General features: G+C 38.1%; 1 protein-coding gene across 6 annotated transcripts in view; it reads left to right on the top strand.

Moving 5' to 3' along the window:
- Positions 1–25,490, top strand: part of GSK3B (glycogen synthase kinase 3 beta) — a 218,634-nt gene that overhangs the window by 103,867 nt on the left and 89,277 nt on the right. For all 6 annotated transcript variants that reach the window (XM_002716661.6, XM_070072184.2, XM_002716660.6 and 3 more), the window contains 3 exons: positions 6,305–6,388; positions 13,147–13,257; positions 23,052–23,182. In XM_002716661.6, the coding sequence (XP_002716707.1) occupies positions 6,305–6,388; positions 13,147–13,257; positions 23,052–23,182 (326 nt within the window). The remainder of the gene's footprint in view (positions 1–6,304; positions 6,389–13,146; positions 13,258–23,051; positions 23,183–25,490) is intronic.

The raw sequence follows: 25,490 nt of genomic DNA, 5'->3' as shown, positions 1-25,490 counted from the left end.
GCCGGCCTTGTTTGAATATTAGTTATAGCATTAATTCACATTGGACAACACATTAAGGACAGATCCCACGTGAAGAGTAAGTACACAGTGTAGTAACTGCTTTGTATTTTTTGTTTGCCAAGTCCATAAACTGTGTCCACCAAGAATGAATTCCTATTGGCTGCCTTAAAAAAAAAAAAAAAGAAAAAGAAAAAACCAAGTATAAGTCAACTTTTCTTGTTGATATATATAACAATTTTTTAAAGATTTATTCATTTTACTTGAAAATCACAGTTACATAGAGAGAAGGAGAGGCAGAGAGAGAGAGAGTTCTTTCATCTGCTGGTCCACTCTCCAAATGCCCGCAGTGGCCTGAGCTGAGCCGATCTGAAGCCAGGAGCCAGGAGCTTCTTTCAGGTCTCCCACATGGGTGCAGGCGCCAATATTCTACTGCCTTCCCATGCCATATCAGAAAACTGGATTGGAAGTGGAGCAACTGGGAACCAGCACCCATATGGGATGCTGGCATTGCAGGCGTCAGCTTACCTGCTATGCCACAGTGCTGGCCTCTGTTTTTTTTTTTTTTTTAATTGAATATTTTATATAAAATATTGTAGCACCTCTGGATTCTGCTTTTTACCTCCTGAAGGTGATTGTTTTGGGTTTCTGTTTGTTTGGTAACTTACTTGGATATAATCTATAGAATCTTTGTCGCCACCTGAACTCTGAGGTCTGTGTTAAAGTTTAATTCTAGCTTTCAGTGTTTACCTTAACTTCCTAGGAGTCAGCTTTTTATTTTCATAGCTTAATGAGTAGCCAGTTATTTTTTTTAAGATTTATTTATTTGCTTTGAAAGTCAGAGTTATAGAGAGGAGAGGGAGAGGGAGAGAGAGCGAGAGCGAGCTTTCATCTACTGGTTCACTCCCCAAATGGCTTCAAACAGCCAGGGCTGGGCCAGGCTGAACTAGGAGCCAGGAGCTGTATCCTCCACTGCTTTTCCTGGGCCATTATTAGCAGGGAGCTGGATTGGAAGTGGAGCAGCTGGGACAAGAACTGGAGCCGTTATGGGATGCTTGTGTCACAGGCAGCAGCTTAACCTGCTGTGCTACATCGCTGGCCCTTGGTTAGTCAGTTACTGGTTAGAGATTGTGCTTGATCATGTTGAGTTTTTAAGTCTTCCATCATTTTTTTAAAAGATTTATTTATTTATTTGAAAGGCAGAGTTACAGAGAGGCAAGGGCAGAGAGAGAGAGAGATCTTCCATCCTCTGGTTCACTCCCCAAATGGTCTGTCTCAATGGCTGGATCTGCCCCATTCCAAAGCCAGGAGCTTGGAGCTTCTTCCGGGTCTCCCACACAGGTGCAGGGACCCAAGAACTTGGGCCATCTTCCACTGCTTTTCCGGCCATAGCAGAAAGCTGGATCAGAAGTGGAGCAGCCAGGACTCAAACTGGTACCCAATCATATGGGATGCCAGCACTGCAGGCAGTGGCTTTATTCACTACTCCCAGTGCCAGCCCTTCCATCATTTTTTTGGTAGTTATTCTCTGTGTAAGTAGGGAGCACATTGAGAAATCCATTTTTTTTAAAGATTATTTATTTGAAAATCAGAGTTAGAGGGAGAGAAAGAGAGAGAGAGAGAGAGAGCTTCCATCTGCTGGTTCACTCCCCAAATGGCTTCAATGATCAGGGCTGGGCCAGGCCAAAGTCAGGAGCAAGGGGTTTCTTCTGTGACTCTCACTTGGGTGCAGGGGCCCAAGCACTTGGACTGTCCTCCATTGCTTTCCTAGGCCATTAGCAGGGTTCTGGATTGGAAGAGAAGCAGCCAGGACTCTAAACCAGAGTCCATATAGGATACTGGCATCACTGGCGGCAGCTTTACTTGCTATACTACAGCACCGGCCCAAGAAATTCACTTTTCAAATTGGACTCAGCTTTTGCTTTCTCTAAGGCTCTCTCCTGTTAATCTGCCAGGGATGTGTGGGGAACTGATTTAGGCCCTTTATACCTCTCTCATTCCTAGGATCTGCCTGTTAAATTTCAGGATTTCTTTCCAGTCTGTTACTTGCTCAGCTGGGATTGCAGCCTCATGATAGCTGAACTGTGGGCCTTTCCCTTTGTTTCCTATAAAATGTGCAATTTTTACTGCTAGTGCAACTGCACATAGGATTCTGCTCTCTTCTCACTAGTAGCCCCAACTGGAAGCAAAATTCTTGGTTTTCGTGGTCAGCCCTGCTTGGTACAACTACTTCCTCACTGGCTGAGTTGGGTGGTAATAGGGGAAGGTAGCATCCTCTGAAGTTTATTTTTTCCATGTCTTAACTGTAATATCTAGAAGCTTTTCATGACTTATCACATCTCAATTTGTTGTTGTCTTCGATAGAATTCCAGAGCCCTGAAATGTTTGTTTTCTATTGAATAATCCAGTTATATAGATGGTTTAAGGGAGTGAATTTCCTGATTTCTTCGTTCAGTTACAGCTGAAATCTCTGTTTTTTAAACTTTCTAATCCCTTTCCTCCTACTTTAATTCAATCTACTCAGGCATTTTCACTGCTGTCCTGCTGAGACTTCTCTGTTGCTGTATCAGCTCTTTAAGTTTTCTGTTTCTGTCTTAATCTCTCAGCAGCTTTTGACATAATTTTTTCTGAAAATTCTTTTCTTGGCTTCTAAGGTAGATTTTCTCCTTTTTCTCTTAAGTTACTAACTACTCCACTTCACTCCTTTCACTCCATGAAAACATTTTTTTCTGTATGAACTTCTTAGGTGAAGATTTTGCAGATGCCCCCTCAGATACATATTTCCAATCTTTGAACCAAACTTGGCTGTTTGATAAGGATTTCAAATTTAATAAATGGAAAAGAAAAATCTTCATTTCCTTTCTCCTTCAGACTTACTATTATCAATTTTTGAATGCTGTTTTGCGAAGATAACTCAGAATGTATCATTTGCCATGCCAGTGGTTTCCTTTTACATTTAGGATGAAATTTAATGGTTTCCTTGTACATGCAGAGTGAAATTGAATTTCTTCCTGGATTGATGACGATTTATATGTTATTGCACCTACCTACCTCTCTGCATTAATTTCCTTGCTCTGTCCTCTTATTCATAATGATGAAACCACGTTATCCTTCTGTCTGTCTGTTGAATATGCCATCTCCATCTTTAGGTATTTACATTTGGAATCCCTTAGAATTTTTCCCTCAGCTCTTCACATGGTTCTCACCTACATGTCTTTCAGGTTTGTGTTCATATCCCAGCTCCTTCATGCCGTCTTCTCTGACTTCATTTTCCAAAGTAGAGCCTCTTCTCCCTTTAATGTTCTGTTGTCTTACCCTGACTGAAAATATACTATTTATTCTTCCTTTTCCTCCATAGACTGTAGGTTTCTTGAAAGTAGGAACTTTTTTAGTTTTGTTCTTACAAGATCCTTTATAATGGACGATATACTGTATTTGTAGAGTAACAATGTTTCCTATAGAATGAATATGTTATTAGTTAACTAATGAAGAGTGCTTCAATAAAGGTGGCTAGGGGCCCACACTGTTTCATAGTGGGATAAGCCTCTGCCTGCAGTGCTGGCATTCCACATATGCACCAGTTCAAGTCCTGGCTGCTCCTTTTCTGATCCAGCTCTCTGCTATGGCCTGGGAAAGCAGTAGAAGTTGCCTGGGCCCCTGCACCTGCATGGGAGATCAGGAAGGAAGCCTTCTGGCTCCTGGCTTCAGATCAGCCCAGCTCCGCCTGTAACAGCCATTTTGGGAGTGAACCAGTGGATGGAAGACCTTTCTTTCTGTCTCTCCTCTCAAATAAATAAATATTTAAAAAAATAATAAAGATGGCTAAAATTGTGATAGTTATGTATTTCAATTCATTAAATTTAAATGAAATAAGGCCGGCACCCCGGCTCAATAGGCTAATCCTCCACCTGCAGCGCCGGCACACCGGGTTCTAGTCCCGGTCCAGGCGCCGGATTCTGTCCCAGTTGCCCCTCTTCCTGGCCAGCTCTCTGCTGTGGCCAGGGAGTGCAGTGGAGGATGGCCCAAGTACTTGGGCCCTGTACCCCATGGGAGACCAGGATAAGTACCTGGCTCCTGGCTTCGGATCAGCGCGGTGCGCCGGCCGCAGTGCACCGGCTTCAGCAGCCATTGGAGGGTGAACCAAGGGCAAAGGAAGACCTTTCTCTCTGTCTCTCTCTCTCACTGTCCACTCTGCCGTCCAAAAAAATAAGTAAATAAAATAAAATATGAAATTTCATTTGCCTAATACTTTATTAATGCTTACAAAAATTGCTCCACTAAGGTTATATTTTATATTCTTACAGAATTTTATAAAATGAGGAAATTTAAGCCTTCTTTCTAAAGGAATGGTCTGTGAACAGAAGAATGAGGATAGATGAATATTTAGGTCTTTGTTTCACCTATTTTTTTTTTAAGTCAAAGGTAATATTCACAATCTTATACAACTTTATTATCTGAGAATTTAGAAGTTCATTGTTAGCTTTGTTCATGAGTCTGAAAGAAAAAATAGCTAATTTTAACTTTGTTGGTCTTGCTTAAAATCACTCAACTTTTACTATCTACATATCCATGGAAAAGATAAGTCTCTACTTTTTAGCAGCTCTCTTTGAAAGCTAACTACCTAAATGTGAATTGGTGAAGTGTAGATATACTTCCAGGAATAGTGTAAATTTGGAATAGAAATGGACACCATTTTAAAATTGTTTTTTCTGTATTCTCTCTGTGATGGTCAAAAATTAAGAGTTTGATATCGGCTACTGTCTTCGTTGTAGCCATTATACTGTATTGTCTACATTTCTATTTACTGCCTCGCTTATTTTATAAGTAATGGAATGAAAACTTGATGTCTTGTAAAAGAATTTTGGATATCACTGTATATGTAAGCCTAGCTCTGAAGATCAATTTAAAGGAATGTTTGGTTATTTCTGTTCTCATCTTCTTAAGGACTAGAACCACCTTGCTTTAGTATATACTAATGCTTGTCAGGCTCCTTGGTCCCTAGGCATTTCTACCTTCATCTCTTTTTGTCTCTTCTAACTTTAACACCATTTCCCTCCCAAATTTTCAGGTATATTAATTCATGTTTTGTAGCTCTTAACTAAAACTTTATTTTCTGGCTACATAACTGGCATTTTGGTATTCTTTCCATTATTTGACTTTTAATCACTGGATTTTTCATAGCCAATTATTTTATTGTTATGTATCTCATTTGTTAAGAAATTATATTGTTGTATTTTCTTTTCATGAAGAATGAGCATAACTTTGCAACTTGCTAAAGGAAAAATTGTGTGGGCTGTAAACCCATCAGGATTATGTAAATATAGCATGCCATATTTTAATTTTTCCTGAAGCATAGTTTCTGAGCTCATTTCATAGAAAAATACTCTCAGTATTTTTCATTGTGTCTTAGAAAGTAATGGGATTGTAAGAACTTTCTTTATTCCCAAATTCATCTGTTTGGTTTGAAGTTTAACTTTTTTATTATAGTTGCAAAAAATTACACTAGTAACTTCATTTCTCATATTTCTTACATATTGTAGACTTACAGATCTCAAAGTATTTGTGGTAAAGTATTACTTTTTATAATTTCCAATTCATTAAAGACTGATTTTTTTTTAAGATTTATTTATTTATTTGAACAGAGTTACACAGAGGAGACAGAGAGGTCTTCCATCCAATGGTTCACTCCCCAGTTGGCCACAATGGCCAAAGCTATACCAATCCGAAGCTAGGAGCCAGGAGCTTCTTCCAGGTCTCCCACATGGGTAAAAGGGTCCAAGGACTTGGGCCATCTTCTACTGCTTTCCCAGGCCATAGCAGAGAGCTGGATTGGAAGAGGAGCAGCCAGGTCTCGAACCGGCACCCATATGGAATGCCGGCATTTCAGGCCAGGGGGTTAACCCGCTGGGCCACAGCACCGGCCCCTAAAGACTGATCTTTTTGCAAAATACAATGCCAAAGAATTACTCGAAAAGTGAGATCTAAACTATGTAAAATATAGGTTCCATTCTTATTATCAGATTCATAGATATCAAATTCTGTCAGATTGCTATAAAAGATTCCAAACATTCTCAGTTTGCATGTTTATCTTATTTCCATATTTATCTTATTTCCAAGGAATAACATAGTTCATGGATTAGTAACAAATAGTTTGCAGATCAGTACTGATCCACAGGTCACACTTTTAATAGCAAACCACAGCCTGCTGTTTGTAGTGTTTAATGTTACTTCAGAAGCATCTTTGTTAATATGATGAACCACTGTTAAACTTTAAAAAAAAAAAAATTTTCATGTGTTTCCTTTTCAGAACCGAGAGCTCCAGATTATGAGAAAGCTAGATCATTGTAACATAGTCCGTTTGCGTTATTTCTTCTACTCGAGTGGTGAGAAGGTAGGTCTCACAGTAAATCTGTACTGAATATTGTGATAAATTTGTTACTCTTCTACAAATAATGCCTGTTCTCCCGAAGTGAGAAAGTTTTGTTAATTGAATGGAAGAATTCCAAAACACATGCCCCAGTGATTCTGAGTCCAAGATACAGTTATTGAATATCAGGAAAATGTTAATGAGAAGAGAAGGTGTGTATGAATGTCTAAGAATTTTATGGGTTTTTTTTTTCAATTGTCAAGTAAATTTATATATTTTATTTTATCTTTTTTATTTTATTCATTTTTTGACAGGCAGAGTTAGACAGTGAGAGAGAGAGACAGAAATGTCTTCTTTCCGTTGGTTCACCCCCCTAAATGGCTGCCAGGCCGGTGCACTGCGCCGAAATAAGCCAGGAGCCAGGCACTTCCTTCTGGTCTCCCATGCAAGTGCAGGGCCCAAACACTTGGGCCATCCTCCGCTGCCTTTCTGGGCCACAGCAGAGAGCTGGACTGGAAGAGGAGCAACTGGAACAGAATCTGGCGCCCCAACCGGGACTAGACCCCGGAGTGCCAGCGCTGCAGGTGGAGGATTAGCCTAGTGAGCCGCGGCACTGGCCAATTTATATATTTTATTAAGCCTTCTCTGTTCCTTATGTGCTTTTGGAACTCTCTCCAATAGTTCACCTAATTATTGGAGGGAAGAAAATTATGTCATTTTGTTAATTGTATGTTGATTATAGGGAATAGGAAGAGGAAGTAAGAGGATTTTGGAGGACTAAAATGAGAATTAAATGGCAGGGGAAATGTTGGCAAAGGTATAGTATTACAGAGATGATTCTAAGTGGTTACTAGTTATGTTCATATTTATTTCTGTGAAAGCAAAGGATAGTTAAAGGCTTTGTGCTGTGAATCTCTACCCATTCTCACTACTCCCTTGGTCATTCTCCAGAGGATACAATAACTAATGTCATTGTACTCACTAGAGTTGGAAGCAAAACCAGTTTTTTGATGCTCTACATTGATCTTTTTCTTTGTGCCTGTCATTCTCCCATTTCCTCAGATTCAGTCTTTCTTACTTGCCACTGATTCTTTTTTTTAATTTGGTTAAATAAACATGATTTTGAGTAAGTTAATTTTTGTATTTTGGATTTCAGGTTTCATGCATATTAACATCTAATGTTGTTAGATCCGTAATGCCTCTTGATTTCTACCCCAGTTTTCTTGTGACTGTTTTTTATCGTTTTCCATTATACTCTATTTTGATTGTTTCCTTAGGATTTCTTTTTATGACAAAGCCTGTCATGGTTGTGATATACATGCTTATAAATCTATAATTGTTCTATATATATGTGTGTCATACCAAATATGTTTTAATAACCATAATTAGCAAATTGGCCCCTATTTACACTTGTTGTTCAGTTTAAATGATGCCTCTGTTATTGTAAGCCTTCATAAGTATTTGAGCTATTTTGTTTTTAAACTCAATTGTTTGATTCATGCTACTTTTATTTTAACCTAGCAAACTGCCTATTATTGCCTGTAATCTTATCTGTTTGGAAATGTCTTTACTTTTTCCTGTCCCTTCCTAATTAAAATTATAGAGCATCTGTTACATTCACAGCATTCTTATAATGGAATTTTGCATCCTCATGGCTTTTTGTTATTAGTTGGTAGACATCATAATGCTCCAGGGAGTAAAGGAAAGGTCAGAGTTATTTGTTCCTTGAACCACTAAACCACATACAGATTCATTTGTAAGACTTTCTTATAAAGTCCCTAAACAGGTTGTCTTGATTACTTATTTTAATTTATATATAGCATTACCTGTTGCCAGGCATAGTATTAATGCTTTGTAAATATTGACTCACTTAATTCTTATGAAGTTAAAGAGCAGAAAAGAAAGATGTCAAGCCTTTAGTATACAAGAAACCTAATGGCTTACCTGTCCAGTTTGGGTTTTATGGGAAGCCCCGTCAGAGTCAGCCCCTTTACCTTGACTTAATCCTGCCTTAAGGAAGACACCTGCCTGGCTACTACCTGTTTCCTTCAGGGGATGATAGTTCTCCCTGCTGCTGCACACAACTTCCTATTTGTCTTAAACATTCTTACAGATAAAGAGAAACCATTAACAGAGGTTAACCAGATTTCAGATTTGTCTCTTGTTAAAAGGAATGCACTTTCTAATGTTTTATTTGTCACACTACTTTCTCTTGAGCACTGTGAATTTTCCAAAATAAAGACACCTCTTAATTTTGGTTAGCTCTGTCAAAATAAAGACTGAAGAAAAGGTTGTAATACTGGACTGAAAGTAATGGTGGTTCTTTGTCTAAAAAAAAAAAAGTTTTATCAAGACAAGACATCAGTTCACAGGTACAAGATGTACCATAATCCTCCAGTCACCACAAACATAATTTCTTCTTGTCCCACTTATGATCACTTCTTCAAAATATTCTGGCAAGACTAACATATCATTTCAGATACCGAGTAATAAACTTCTTTTTATTGAAAATGAGTTTTGTTCTAGGGCTGAGAGCTCCAGTTATTTATTGTCAGTTATTACTCTCCAAGAATGGATTAAATGAGAACAACTACTGCTGTTAGTAAAGAATCTAAATATTTCTGGGTGTGGCAGTGCTATATTTGATATTTTTCTATCAGAAACATTATTTATTAGTTTTGTCTATATGATGTTTCAAACAGATTTACATTAGAACATTTGTAAATTTAACATTTGTTTGAGCCCCCATATTTCTCAAAATTCAGTAAATCAGGGTTTTCATCCTATAACATACATATAACCTTTCTTTGATGTATTCTGCTTTGTTGGTATTATGAATAAAATATGCTGCCTAAGAGGGGATGGCCTGTGTACTTCAAATGAGGCCTGAACTGTACAGAGTAGAATTATTGGATGTTGATATGAACACAGTATTTCTGCTTTAACATAATATTTCATAAATTTTTCATTAGTTGCATCTCAATTTTGATTCCTTTGGAGTTAAGTACAGTTACACTTACCACTTAATTTCTGGATGAATTACTCTCAAGTCCAATTTTGATTTTGCCTGATCTGTCATTCTATGTAATTATTACTTTGATTTTAATCATAGGTCTATTTATCTTGGTTAAATTTCATATTAGTCTATCATTTCAGCCTGTCAGAGTCTTTCAAATTCTTGTTCAGCCGTCCATTTTAAACCGTTTTTCCTAGGTTTATGGCATTCTTAGGTGACTGATGAAATGAGATTGTAATCTGTCAGATCTATCCTGGGGTGTGATGTATTTGGCTAACACTCTTTGTTTTGTTTTTGTTTTTTCAAATTGGAATGTTTTTATTGAAGTCTTTATTAGATTTATCAACTGCTGCCTCTTCCAACATTATACTTTTGGCTTCACCTTTACTTGCTTAGCTGTTGAACAGTTGGCTTTTGCAACCCCTAAAACATGAAATCACCTACATGACTAGGACTAGGGAAGGGCAGAGCTTAGACTCTTACAACTAGAAACATCTGTTGAACTTGACATTCATGTTTTAATGTTTTTAGTGTTAACTTATAGTATGATTCTTTAGCAAATGAAGTAACTTGTAATTCAGTGCTGGTTATTCATGTTTAAATTCATGATTATTTGTCAGATGTTTGATTTATGAAAATTAAGAATTGCTTTAATTTAGTAATTGATTTTTTAAATAAAAATATAGCTTCTACATTTATATAAATGACCTTTTCAATACCTGAAGTCACTATTCCTTGAATTCTACTTACCTACCTTGAATATTCAGAATCCCTAGGGACCAGAAGTTTTCAGGAGTTCAGATTATTTTCAGATTTTGGAATATTTTCATGTGTATACTGAAATATCTTGGGGATGGGACACAAGTATAAACACAGAATGAGTTTATTCATATTACCTTGTTCAGATTGTGGGGAGCAACTCGGACTAGACTGTTACTGGAATTAAGACTTATTCTATGCATCTGCTCTCCCACAATGTGGCGCTGGGAGAGGAGCGTACAGCTTCTACCCAGCTGCCTCTTACCAACTTGATAAGCTGCAAGAGCCGCTCCTGATTGGAGGAGAGCGGCGCGCTCGGCTTGTGGGTAGCAGAGTTGGGATTGGTGGAAGAGGACTATAAAGGAGGAGAGAGACAACATGCACCAGGAACATCTAAGGGGAACACCTGAGGAACATCTGAGCAGCCCCCGAGAGAGCCGGCTGGCGGTGTGCTGCTCCCCCGCGGAAGTGGGGAAAGTGGCAGGGGGAACCGCCCTTCCATGGAGGTGGAAGGGACGGTAGCCAACCCGGGAAGAACCAGCAGCAAACCCGGGAAGGGCCGAGCAGACAAAACAACAGCGCAGGGTCCTGTGTCGTTCCTCCGTGAAGAGGGGGATCGACATAATGGTGCCGTGACTCGGATATGAAGCCTAGGCAGGGTTTAGTGTCGTTCCTCCACGAAGAGGGGGAGCGACATAATGGTGCCGTGACTCGGATATGAAGCCTAGGCAGGGTTTAGTGTCGTTCCCCCACGAAGACGGGGAGCGACACAGATAGCTTGACATAATTTTATACAATAGTTTTAGTGTGCATATGTTTTCACTGTGATCTGTCATGTGAGGTCAGGTGTGGAATTTTCTACTTGTGGTGACATGTTGGCATTCAAAAAATTTCAGATTCTGAATTGTTTCACATTTCTGACTTTTGAATTAGTGATGTTCAACCCGGCATCTTTCACACCAGTTCAGCATTCTGTCTGTTCATTTTATTAGATCTCACCTTCACTGATTTTCTTTGAACCTTGATCTCTGAAGTTTTCTTAGTATTTTCATTGCCTCTATTCTGTTTTGCATATTATCTTATCACAAGAAATAGGATCATCAGACATATGCTCAATTTACATTTGTTTCCCTTTCTTTAATACATTTATAGAATGAAGTAGTACTCTTCTTTGAGGTTGATAATGATTAAAACTTGAGTCCTTATTATGTGCCATGTAAAAATCACTTCATATGGATTAATCTGAAGACATTCTAAGGTATATACCACCATTTCCCCTACTTTACAGTTAGGAAACTGAGGCTTGAAGAGGTTAGGTTACTTATTCATGCTCACATAACTCATAGCAGAGTTAGGAATTCCATGTAGTTTTTTTTTTTTTCTTACCCAGAAACCTTTTATTTAAGGTATACAGACGTCATGCATTTCATAAATACAACTTTAGGAACATAGTGATTCTTCCCATCCTACCTGCCCTTCACCCTTTATGTGTAGTTCTGTGTGATGGGTACTAGACTCGCTTCTCAATGACTACACTGTGTAGCTAGTTTCTGTTCTTTCCTTCTCTTAATGTTCTCAAACCTTGTTTCATCAGTTATCCATTTTCTGTCCCTTATAAGTAGATTCTATCCTTATCTACTTGCCTACAAATAAATTTGAGTGTCTTTGTAACTAGTAAAAAGAGCAAGTAAAAAGGACACCAATTTTTCTTTTTGTATCTGCTTAAGTTATCAAATCCCAGCTGTATCCTCACTTCTACCAGCAAAGATTTTTTTAAGAGCAAACTGAATTAACTGTCTCTTGTTACTTACCTGCCATCTCCTACTCTTGAATTCAGTACAGTTTGCTTGCTATTGGTATCAAGGTCTTTCAAAGAGCAACACTGAACGAAGATACACTAGATGCAACAGCTTGTCATTCCTCATTATCTCTTCCTATTGACCTGGCATCTTGAATATAGTTTTCCTATTGCCTGAAATGCTCTTTTCATACTCAATTTAGATCTTCTGTCTTTTATACCTATGTCCTGAGTGGCTAGTGACATTTAGAAAATGCTTTGTTAATACTGAACATTGAAATTCTCCACTTCAGTTTGGCAGGCAAGATGATTTAAAATTGTGACATTATGAAAATTTGTTTACTGGTAGTTTTTCCCACTCAGCACCTGATTCTAATATATAGTGATTTTCAGCTTTGTTTTGTGCTTCAGTTTGCTTAACTAACAGTGTTCACAGGAAACAGGGTAGAGCTAGTGCCCTGTTCCTCTTTCCTACTTGGTTAGAATGCCTTTCTTTCTCTCTACTGATCTTGGATTGATATCTTTATACTTCTGAGAATGGTTATTTAAACACAAGAACTATAATAAGCTTGTGAATATGGTAACTTCACTGCCTTATAAGTTATTCTTTTTATTTTAGTTAATTATAGAAGACAAGTGGTTGTTCTACTAATTACAGGCTATCAGATAACTGTAGGATCTTTTTTTTTTTTTTTGGTGGGGGTTAGAGACATTTTGAAGAATCTTGTTCAACCTTTCATATTATAGTTGAAGAAACTAAAGCCTCCAGAGATTAATTGACTTGCATATACCAATTAGCAGTAGAGTTAGGGCTAGAAATCTGCGTTTCCTAGTTCTCAATTCAATGTTCTTCCTACTACCATGCCACTTTTCTTGATAGGCTATGAGGCATCAATTATTAGTCTAGAAAATATGAAATTTTATGAAAGGTGATAGCCTCTGAAATCATGGTAACCAAAGAATAGTTTAAACCTATTGGGAACCTTAACAGCATTGAATTGGCCATGTTTTTCAATGGAATTATTAGTAAAAAGATGTAGTAGACTTGTTTTTACTGTTATATTTATATTCTGAAGTAATTTTGTAGAATTGAAATTGAACCATAATGTTTTCTTTAAGATCGGAATAAGTGAATATATTAAGAATTTAAGTTGAAATTTTAAAGATAAATGTCTGATTTTTTGCTTATTTTTGAATATACTCTTTCAGAAAGATGAGGTCTATCTTAATCTGGTGCTGGACTATGTTCCGGAAACAGTATACAGAGTTGCCAGACACTATAGTCGAGCCAAACAGACACTCCCTGTCATCTATGTCAAGGTATGTAAAATAGAACAATTTCCCACTTTAGAACATATTTGCTATGAGCAAGGGATTGTGCTGAGTATGTTTTAGCAAAATTGCACTTATTTCTCAAGAGGAGAAAAACCTACAATGTGGATATTATGAGAGTGTTATTGACATTTTATATAGTTTCATGACTCAGATACTGAAGATATATTATGATAAACTGAAGTGACAGTTTTTAAAAATTTTAGATTATTTATTTATTTATTTGAGAGGTGGAGTTACAGAGAGAGAGAGGGAGGGAGGGAGAGATAGAAAGGTCTTCCATCTGCTGGTTCGCTCCCCAAATGGCGGCACAGCAGGAACTAGCCTGATCCGAAGCCAGAAACCAGGAGCTTCTTCCAGGTCTACCATGGGGATGCAGAGGCCCAAGCACTGGGGCCATCTTCTACTGCTTTCTTAGACCATAGCCGAGAGCTGGGTCAGAAGAGGAGCAGCCGGGGCTAGAACTGGCACCCATATGGGATGCTGGCACTGCAGGCAGAGGCTTAGCCTACTACACCACAGCACCAGCCCCTACAACTATTACATTTTGAAACTTCACAATAATTTAATGGCTACCAGTGCAGGAACATTAATATTAGAAATTCTTTTAGGATTCTTGGTAGTTACATCATTTTGACAGAGTCCAGGATTTCTATTGAATTCAGTGCTAGAAACTAAAAACTGATCCCTGTTTAATTTTATTCGGGTTTATTATAATTTGGTTGGGGTTGTGGATACATTAATGATAGTAGGAACTAAAAAAGTCACAGTTTTGTATTATAAATTTACTCTAGTAATTGTTAGGATTTTAGAATTGCAGATCTTGTTCTAGATGACTAGCCCAGCAGTGGATCCACTGTGAACTCCTTGGAGTAATCTTTTATATATTTAGTTTAGATGATTGTGGTTTGGATCTGCTTACCCTCTATCTCTTATTATTGCCAACGAGAGCAGTGGCACATTTATGAACCAGAAGAAACCCTAGATTTTGTTCCTAAAGACCTAATTTTGAAGCCTCATGATTTTAGCCAAGTCACTGATCCATTCTCTACTTAACATCCATGTTTTTCAAGTTACACTTATTCCTTTTCTGCCCACAATATAGAACTGTTGGTCTAAAGATAAGTTTAACACACAAGAAAACATTTTTGGGGCTGTAAATAGAAGTAATAGAAAGTCTTGAACATGATCAAAAATGACATGTTGTGGACATTTCAGAAACAGGTACAGAGTGGTTAGACTAGTTTTTTGTTCCACCTCTTTAATTTGGCAAATGAATGCTTAATGATTGTAGAATAATCTGAAGCCTAATTAAATATTTTATTCCTTCTCTAATAGGAAAAATCCATCAATATTCATAACTATAAAACAAGATATGTGTGTTATAAAGTGGTTCAGAGGATGGTAAATTGATACTTTGTTGAATCTGCCCTCCAGATTTACTTACTTCTTCATAGATTTATAAGCTAAGCAATACCTATTTTCCCACTTCTTTTTTAGATTTATTTTTATTCATTTGAGAGAGAGAGAAAAGAAAAAAGAAACAAAGAAAGAAGGAATCAAAGAAAGAAAGAAAGAATCTTTCATCTGCTGGTTGATGGCCATCTCCCTAAATGGTCTCAAGGCCAGGGCTGGGCCAAACTGAAGCCAGGGGTCAGGAGCTTTTTTCAGGTCTCCCATATGGAGACCCAAGCATTTGAGCCTTCTTTTGCTGCTTTCCCAGGCGCATTAGCAGGGAGCTGGATTGGAAGTGGAGCAGCTGGGAATTAAACTGGTGCCCATATGGGATGTTGGCATTTACAGGCAGTGGCTTAACTGGCTATACCATAATGCCAGCCCCTTGCTCTATTTCTTTTCTTTTCTTTTTTTTTTTTTTTTTTTTGTTCTTGACAGGCAGAGTGGACAGTGAGAGAGAGACAGAGAAAAAGGTCTTCCTTTGCCGTTGGTTCACCCTCCAATGGCCGCCGCGGCTGGTGCACCACGCTGATCTGATGGCAGGAGCCAGGCGCTTATCCTGGTCTCCCATGGGGTGCAGGGCCCAAGCACTTGGACAATCCTCCACTGCACTCCCTGGCCACAGCAGAGAGCTTGCCTGGAAGAGGGGCAACCGGGACAGAATCCGGCACTCCGAATGGGACTAGAACCCGGTGTGCTGGCGCCGCAAGGCGGAGGATTAGCCTAGTGAGCCGTGGCGCCGGCTGCACTATTTCTTAACATGTGATGTGCAAAATGATTTTCTGTTCTTCTGTCTGCAGAAATTTTGCTTATTTCATAATCTATTTTAGTCACTCTAAACATTTGTTTTTATTGTTGAAGATTTCAGACATACATGAAATTAATGAAAAATAGAATCATAAACCCTTATGCACTCATCACTCAGCTTCAACAATTATCAGTTCATAGCCAGTCTTGTTTTATCTGTAACACCCTCTACTCTGCTTTCCTTTTATTTATTTTGAAGCAAATCCTAAATTTTTTTTCTTACGTAAATACTACAGTATAATGTAAAAGAGCCTTTTTAAAAATAAAATTACAATGTCATAATATGCATAGATAAATGATATTTCATTGGTGTTATTGAATATCCAGTTAAAATTTAAATTCCTTATATGTCTTAAATTTTTTACAAGTTTGTTTGAATCGGCCGGCGCCACAGCTCAATAGGCTAATCCTCCGCCTAGCGACACCGGCACACCAGGTTCTAGTCCCGATCGGGGCGCCGGATTCTGTCCCGGTTGCCCCTCTTCCAGGCCAGCTCTCTGCTGTGGCCCGGGAAGGCAGTGGAGGATGGCCCAAGTGCTTGGGCCCTGCACCCCATGGGAGACCGGGAGAAGCACCTGGCTCCTGCCTTTGGATCAGCACGGTGCGCCGGCCACGGCAGCCATTGGAGGGCCATAGCAGAGAGCTGGATTGGAAGAGAAGCAGCCAGGACTCAAACCGGCACCCATATGGGGTGCTGGTACCACAGGCAGAGAGGATTAACCTACTGCGCCACTGCGCCAGCCCCTGTAACGTTTCTTTTAATCTATACTTTGTCTTCCTATCTTAAGCTTTGTTGCTAAACAGACTAGATTACTTGACCCATATCGGTCTTGATTTTGCTAGTTGATTTTCTGTAGTATTATTAACACATTCCTGTGTCCATGTATTGATGATTAGATAATTAATAATTAAATGCATTTTTGGTAAGAGTCAAGGCTACTTCATTTGCAGTGTTGGGTACCTCCCTAAGGAGGAACATAATGTGCTTTTTGTGATGTTAATAGTCATTGGTTACATATTACCTAAATTTGTTTATTCATTAAATGCTACAAAATGTTGGTATTATGTTATTATTACTTCTTAATTTTAAGCTGGGGTATTTCCATAAAGAGAAGCTTTCCCATGTCAACTATTTGTACCTAGAACTTTAGTTAATAAAGAAAAGATAGGATGTATATTTGATTGTTTCCCTTTATTTACTAAAATTTATAATAAAAATAAAAAATAAAATTTATAGTAAATATTTAGCATTCTCCATAGGTGACTAATGAGGTGTTTTGTTTTTATTTGTTTTAAAGTATCTTGTCTGAATTTCATACTGTTTGACATATTACTTGCTTTCTGGTGTGACAAAGTGCTTCAGATTCATCTTACGTACATTTCTTCCCTAGACTTAGAATCAGCCTTTTCTTTAAAGAGACCTTCTTTTAATGGGAAATGATATTGAGAGACCACAGTCTGGTGCTGAAAGTCCTTATTACCAATGCTGGTTTTTGTTTCTGGGCCTTTTTAATGAACAGAACAAAGAAATATGTAGGTAATTTTTTTAGAGATACAATGCATATATTTTCCCCCAAAGATAAATAATACCATGATTTTATATTGAAATTTCCAATTAAAATTGAGGGACTTTTACTTGACTGTAACAGTTTTACATCTTTCTCTTAAAATGAAGATCTACTTTTCAATGTCAGCAATATGTTACTTATTCTGTCCCATTTTCTACATACTGCAGCAGTCTTAGAGTAACAATCACTGTATTACCACCAGCAACTGAAAATCATTTAAGATCTTTTCAAAGCTCTTTTTATCTCCCTTTAGGTCCTATTAAGGATAAACAGTCGAATCTCTTTTTTTAAAGCAGCATTGAATAATTCCTCTCTGTGTAATGATGCCTTGTTAAGCTTTGTCTCATTTTATTATGAAATATTTTTTAATTTTTAAAATATTTATTTGAAAGGGAGAGCGACAGAGAGAGAGGGACAGAGAGAAAGTGAGATCTTCCATCCACTGGTTCATTCCTCAAATGGCTGCAACTGCCAGGTTAAACCAGGAGCCAGGAATTCCATCCTGGTCTCTCACATGGGTACAAGGTGCCCAAATACTTGAGCCACCTTCTGCTGCCTTCCCAGGCAGTAGCAGGAAGCTGGATTGGAAACAGAGCAGCCTGTACTCAAACCAGCATTCCCATTTATGATGCTATGGCAGGTTAAACTATAGTTTAACCTACCATTTATCAAATAAGTAAAAATATGATTGTATATATGCCTATATACAATCTAGCATTTGCTAGATATCTAGCATATCTTTGACCTCCCCCACCTTATTTTTCTTTTTCTTCTCCTTGTATGCACAATTTTTTTTATAGTTGCATATTGCTCTAGTGTTTGGCTGTTTCCCAATTCTATTCATCCAGTGACCTATTAATGCATGTTGTTTTTGGGTTTTGTCTTTTTTTTTCTTTTTTTTTTTTTTGCTATTTAAATAATGCTGTATTTAGTAGCTATTTTTGGTAGCATATAGATGTGCTATATCTTTGGCATTCTGTATATTAAAATAAGAAAATAAAATTAATGTACATATTGAAGCTGGCATTCAGAAGAAACGTGTGAGTGAACGCACACTACACTCATTTCTCCGAACCTTTATAGGAAAAGAGATCCATCCTTCCTTCCTTCCTTCCTTCCTTCCTTCCTTCCTTCCTTCCTTCCTTCCTCTCTCTCTCTCTCTCTCTCTCTCTCTCTCTTTCTTTCTTTGTTTCTTTCTTGACAGGCAGAGTGGACAGTGAGAGAGAGAAACAGAGAGAAAGGTCTTCCTTTGCCGTTGGTTCACCCTCCAATGGCTGCCGCAGCTGGCGCACCGCGCTGATCCAAAGGCAGGAGCCAGGTGCTTCTCCTGGTCTCCCATGGGGTGCAGGGCCCAAGCACTTGGGCCATTCTCCACTGCCTTCCCGGGCCACAGCAGAGAGCTGGCCTGGAAAAGGGGCAACCGGGACAGAATCCGGTGCCCCGACCGGGACTAGAACCTGGTGTTCCGGCGCCGCCAGGGGGAGGATTAGCCTGTTGAGCCGCAGCACCGGCCGAGATCATTTCTTTTATAACCACAGTCTTTCCAGGATCAGAGCTGTTGGCCCTTGGTATTATTCCATAGAGACAAATCAGTTCTTATGTTTACAGCTCTGAAAAGATATACACAATGTCTGCAATCAAGTTTATGAGTTGATCTCCTTTGCTTAGTCATCCTAAGTAGTTTTATTGTAATACCATTATATGAAAAATCTTAAATTAGGAGATAGAAGTAAAGGTGACAAATACTTATGACTCTTGCCTTCATGGACCTTACCATCTAAGGACTTGTTTGCCATACACTTTGCCAAGATAGCTGCTGCATTTTCTATGATGGTTTGACCTTCACTTTTTCTGGATAAGTGGAGTATGTCCTATGACCATATTGCTTGGAATCTTTTGTTATCTCCCTACCCCCAATTTTTTGTTTTTGTTTTTTACTATTGCTTATTTTGTAGTTGGTGGTAGTTGATTTACAAGTTTAAAAGCTTTTGAGCACCTTTGCTTTTCAACTTTCAGAATTAAATGGGTTTTTAAAATACAACTGTTTTAAAACAGATGACTAGCAAATCATTGTTTTGAACTTAAATACATTCTAATTGAAAATTCATTTAAAGACAAGGTCAAGTACTTAAAGAGAACTGGATTCATTTTTTGTGAACCATAACCAAGTTTGATATTATTTATTTATGTAGATGTGTTGAAGAGGAAAGGACATTCATTGGACTTAATTAGATTTGATAGCTGTGTGTTCAGACTATGTTTGTTCAACCTCAACTTTCTCTCCTGTAAATATAATAAGGATAAATACGTATCTTACGGAGTGGTTGAAAGAAATAATCAATGAGTAAAAAGGTACTTGGTATGGTAGTTAATACATGTTAAATAAACTTTATCATAATACTTCAAAAAGTTCATTGAAAATGAAATGAAAAGATGTTTATTTTGGTATAAATTTTTTTTGGAAATACATGCTTAGCCTTTTCATAACATACATTTTCTATTAACTTTTTGAAGCCCTCTTGTATTTCAAGCTGTAATTTGAGATTCTAAGAATCTACTCTTTTACTTGCCACACTATTTTAATGATTTTATTTCATATCTCTATTTAATGAAATAAAAATATGACAAAATAAAGAAATTATAATTAAAAGAGAGGTAATGACCAGGCGTACTACAGAATATTTAGTATGTGACTAGGCAATTTGCTTAATTTCTGCACTTCAGTTACTTATATTTAAAATGGTAGTTATAGTAGTGCTTATTATATAAGATTATTATAAGGATTAAATGAATGAGAACACGCAATAGTTCCTGGCACATAATATGTTGGTTTTTTGTTATTTTTTTTGCCATCTTTCTAGCTTAGAGAACTTTCCTTCTTTCTTACATAATTTTACGAAGTGGAACAAAAATGAAGATATAAAATTCATATTTCATTCTGTATCTTGATTTTCCAAGATATAGTGAAGAGAATAAGGACAGAATAATTTTTCAAATGGTGGAAGACAGTAAGAAGGCATCTTTAAATAGGCTATTAAGCATTTTTTCAAAGAAAACAATTTTTACACTTATTTTACTATCAATTCCGAGATACAGAATTAGACAGTCTCTTTAGTAAATTAATACCCATGAGCTCAATTTCTTATGGGAGATCATTTTCCTAAAGACAGTTAATGAAACACTTCAAGTAAGGTTTTTTTTTTTTTTAAGATGTATTTATTTATTTGAAAGAGTTACACAGAGAGAGAAGGAGAGGCAGCGAAAGAGAGGTAAGTAAGTTTTAAGGCTTATAGATTGATTCTGTACAGGGATGACAGTAGAATTACAAAGCTTTTTAAAAGTTACAAGGAAACCTAAGTGCTCTAATTCTAACTTCAGTGATAAAATGCTGATCTTATCTATATGGTATACATTGTGCTTCATTTTAATGTAGTCAAACTTCTCCAGCTTTTTTTGAAATTAGCATTAAGATTTAACATGAAGGATGTATTGGAATTCAAATCTGCAGTTTTCATTATGATTCTTTGAAGGGAAGTAAGTTTATGTTAGGTTTAATTACTAAGCTTCAGCAATAGCCTCTGAAGATGGTGCTGTATGTCAGTGCTTCATCTGACCTTAAGTATGCTTCAGGACACTGATATCTTTGGTTTGAGTCATTTAAAAAATTATTTACGTGGTATACCTTTGAGGTAGAGGTCAGAAAGTGAGTAGTCAGAAAAATTTTAAAGTGAACATGATTATTGACCTTAGCATAAAAAGAAGGCTTAAAGTATACTCATTTTCTCCATAAAGCCCTTCCTTCCCAAGGAAAGAATATGATTCACTCTTCTATACATACCTAGTTTTTCAGTGTATCTTTTTGGTAATAAAAAAAGGTTCTTTTAAAGTGATATTAATAGTTAACTAGGCATCTTTTTTCAAGCTTTTTAAAGGGTACTTACTTCTAAAGTATATTAGTAGGAAGAATGATGATACTACCAACAGTATTACTGATTCTTGATAGGTTATTGATTATAGATTTTCCCAGTCCACCTATGAATTTTCCTGGACTGTATCAATAACCTCAATAGTTAACCACATGTTTGCTATATCAGAATACCTGGATTTGATGTCTGTTGCCAGCCCCTGTTTCCAGTTTTATGCTAATACAGACCCAGGTAGGCAGCAGAGATGGCTCGCTTGGTCAGTTCCTGCCACTCTCATGAGATTATGTTCATGGCTCCCATCTTTGGACCTGGCCCAGATCTGGCCGTTGTGGGTATCTGGGGAGTAAACCAGAGGATAAGAACTGGTTTGTTTGTCATTTCTCTCTCTTTCTCTCCTAAAGAAAACATCAAAACAATCAAAAACTTAAATAAAAAACACCTTAGAGACCAACATCAAAGAAAAAGATAATTCTAAAGATGACAGTGGAAATACTTTTATGTTAGACACTCTGATATACGAGATTGAATGATGAGTTTAAAAACCGGAAGCCCTGCATTCTGGTGTAAACATTGTTACTTATTACTGATGTTATTGGGATACCTCTCTGAGCTTTTCATCTGTTGACTCAACATAGTATCACAGGTCAGATAAGTTATAAAGAAAAGAGGTTTGTATTCACTGTACTTGTCCAAGATGGAGGGACATATATGGTGATGACCTTCTTGCTGGCAGAGTCCCAGGGTTGCACAGGGCTTCACATGGCAAGAAATACAATGTGTATATGTTGTGGTCTTCTCCCATTTATTTATTTAGTTTGAAAGGCTGAGCAACAGAGAGGGAGACACAGAGAGAGAGAGAGATAGAGAGAGAGAGAGAGAGAGAGAGAGATCTTCCATCCACTGGTTTATTTCCCAAATGGCCACAACAGCCAGGACTGGGCCAGGCCAAAGCCAGCAGCTGGGAGCCAGAAACTTTACCCTGGTTTTCCCCCGAAGGTAGCAGGCCCCCAGGTACTTGGGTGGTTTTCTGCTGCCTTTCCAGGTACATTAGCAGGAAGCTGGATCAAAAGCAGAGCAACTGGGACTCAAACCAATACTCCTATATGATGCTAGCCTCATGAGTGGTAGTTTAATCCACTGGGCCACAGCAACGGCCCTTCTCCCCATTTTATATAAAGCCACCAGTATTCAAGCAATCAGACTCCACCCTGATGATGAAATTTAATCTTAATCACTTTCCAAAAGCCCCACTTCTAACCACCACAGTTGGAAAAATTTCTACTTTTTTATACCTCGCAATGGGAATTAAATTTATACATGAGTTTTCTGAGGGGACAAATTATGTTCAAACCATAAAATCTGTGTTTTAAATAAAAAGCCCATCTTACCAGATTTGATGTGAAACGTTAGCAAAAGTTATAAAGAACATTATAAGGCCAGCACCGCGGCTCACTAGGCTAATCCTCCGCCTTGCGGTGCCGGCACACCGGGTTCTAGTCCCAGTCAGGGCGCCAGATTCTGTCCTGGTTGCCCCTTTTCCAGGCCAGCTCTCTGCTGTGGCCAGGGAGTGCAGTGGAGAATGGCCCAAGTGCTTGGGCCCTGCACCCCATGGGAGACCAGGAGAAGTACCTGGCTCCTACCATCGGATCAGTGCGGTGCGCCGGCCGCAGCGCGCCAGCTGTGGCGGCCACTGGAGGGTGAACCAACGGCAAAGGAAGACCTTTCTCTCTGTCTCTCTCTCTCACTGTCCACTCTGCCTGTAATAAATAAATAAATAAATAAAAATTATAAAATTTTGTGAATTATTAAAGGATGGAAAATATTATATGTAGTTAATGACAGTTTAATGAGCTAATTTTTAAAGATATATCTAACACAGAAATGGCATGAAACTTATTAAAGAAGGATTAAATGCTAGTAACATCCAGCATTCTCCTGCTTTGAGAGAATGTGTTACTTTATTACTTGAGGATTCTTATCCATTTGAAATAGGAAGTATTCAATTAATTTTTACTATTTATTCCAGTTGTATATGTATCAGCTGTTTCGAAGTTTAGCCTATATCCATTCCTTTGGAATCTGCCATCGGGATATTAAACCACAGAACCTCTTGTTGGATCCTGATACAGCTGTTTTAAAACTCTGTGACTTTGGAAGGTAAGTCAGCTTACAGAATAGTTTATATACAGAAATTTTTATCATAGCATTGGCTATAAATGTCCATTAGTAAGAAAATGACCAGATAAATTCTAGTACATACACATATATAGTGATAAATTCAGCTATGAAATGAATGAAGCAGTTCTGTATGAGCTGAAAGGGAATGGTCTCTAGAAAGTATTAAATGAAAAAAAGCAAAGTCAAGACTATGTATACAGTATGCTGCTTGTTACATTTTAAAAACACAAAGAATGTGACTATATGTGTACAAATACATACCTGTCTATACATGGCTTATCTCTGGAATGAACATAATAGTCTCATAACATTGATTGGCCCTGGGCAAAGAAATTTGGGAATGTACTGTAGTTGAGAAATCTGCTTTTTTTCACTGGTTGTACTTCAAATATTGTTTGACTATATATTGTATGCATATACTCCATTTTAAACTAAAAACTATTTTTAAAATTTTTTTGATTATTGTATATCTGTGTATTATTTAAACTGTTTAACTTCAACATTTATCTCAATTTCGGTTCATGTAAAAGGTCTAGTATCTGTTTACTTCTTTTTCCTTTATTATTTAATCTTTTATTCTCTCTTCTCTTCTGCAAATCCCAACAAACTTTCTGCTTTCTTAAACTCATAATGAGATAATATAGTGTGAGTTTGTGATAAAACTTTATCCTTTGCATTTCCATAGTTTTTAGTATATCTCTGTGATCTAACCTTTCAACATGCATTCAAGCTTATTCCCATATAACTCAGGTTATTACCTTGCTAGTTGATTTCTGAATGAAGAGATCCCTGCATCAAGTAATCTCTTTTCTCTCATCTCTAAAATATCTCTGCATAACTTGGATTCTCTACAGTTTAATTTTTTATCATTGTCACAAATCCTTATTTTTTAATTTAGCTCTATAAATTATATGTCAACTCACATCAGCTGATATGTGTATTCCTACTTCTTTGTTATACTGTTTATATCAACTCATAGTTTAAATTTGGAGTTTAACAGGCTGTCTCTTGAGAGAGATTCTTAAATAACCCAACAAATCTATCGTAAGTTAGTTCTTTGTCTCACAACTGTGTCCTCTTCGACCATCCCCATTTTATTATTTGCTAATTTCATACACCTATTACAGGGCCACCTCACTTTGCAGTCTGTGACTGTCCTCTAAACATAAGAAAGGGTAAAAGATACTAATTCAAAATTATTATTTGATTGCTTAAGATAAAGTACTATTATTATCTGTAGAAAAAACTGCCCAATCTGATGAGTTTTACTATTAGGAATACCTTGTCTAAGAACAACTGACTACTGTGGACTATATAAGGACTGTGAAACACCAAGCTTAATAGAGATTCTATTCTTGGTCTTTCTCGCTCTCCATCTCTCTGTTATTCTTTCAAATAAATGTCTTTAAAATGAAATTTTTTTTTTGACAGGCAGAGTGGACAGTGAGAGAGAGAGACAGAGAAAAAGGTCTTCCTTTTGCCGTTGGTTCACCCTCCAATGGCCACCACTGCTGGCGCACTGCGGCCGGCGCACTGCGCTGATCCAAAGGCAGGAGCCAGGTGCTTATCCTGGTCTCCCATGGGGTGCAGGGCCCAAGCACTTGGGCCATCCTCCACTGCACTCCCGGGCCATAGCAGAGAGCTGGCCTGGAAGAGGGGCAACCGGGACAGAATCCGGCGCCCAGACTGGGACTAGAACCCGGTGTGCTGGCACCACTAGGTGGAGGATTAGCCTATTGAGCTGCGGCGTCGGCCTAAAATGAATTTTAGAAAACTATAACAGGCCCAATGTTGTGGCACAGTGAGTTGAGCCTTTTCTTGTGAGCACTCCATATTGGAGTATTCATTGAGTCCCAGAAACTCTTTTTCTAGTCCATCTCACTGATGTTGTGCCTGGGAAAGCAGGGGAATATGGTCCAAACATTTACGCTTCTGACACACACTTTGGGAGACCTGGATGGAGTCCAGGCTTCTGTCTTTTTTTTTTTTTTTTTTGGACAGGCAGAGTGGACAGTGAGAGAGAGAGAGAGACAGAGAGAATTCCTTTTCCATTGGTTCACCCCTCAATGGCCGCTGCGGCCGGCGCACCGCGCTGATCCGATGGCAGGAGCCAGGTGCTTCTCCTGGTCTCCCATGGGGTGCAGGGCCTAAGCACTTGGGCCATCCTGCACTGCACTCCTGGGCCACAGCAGAGAGCTGGCCTGGAAGAGGAGCAACTCGGACAGAATCCGGCACCCTGACCGGGACTAGAACCCGGTGTGCCGGCGCCGTAGGCAGAGGATTAGCC

The sequence above is a fragment of the Oryctolagus cuniculus genome, chromosome 4 (genome assembly GCF_051225735.1).
Source record: "Oryctolagus cuniculus isolate XC-2025 breed Fujian yellow rabbit chromosome 4, ASM5122573v1, whole genome shotgun sequence".
NCBI classification, from domain to species: Eukaryota; Metazoa; Chordata; class Mammalia; order Lagomorpha; family Leporidae; genus Oryctolagus; species Oryctolagus cuniculus.
This window is presented reverse-complemented; position numbering and strand designations above follow the sequence as displayed.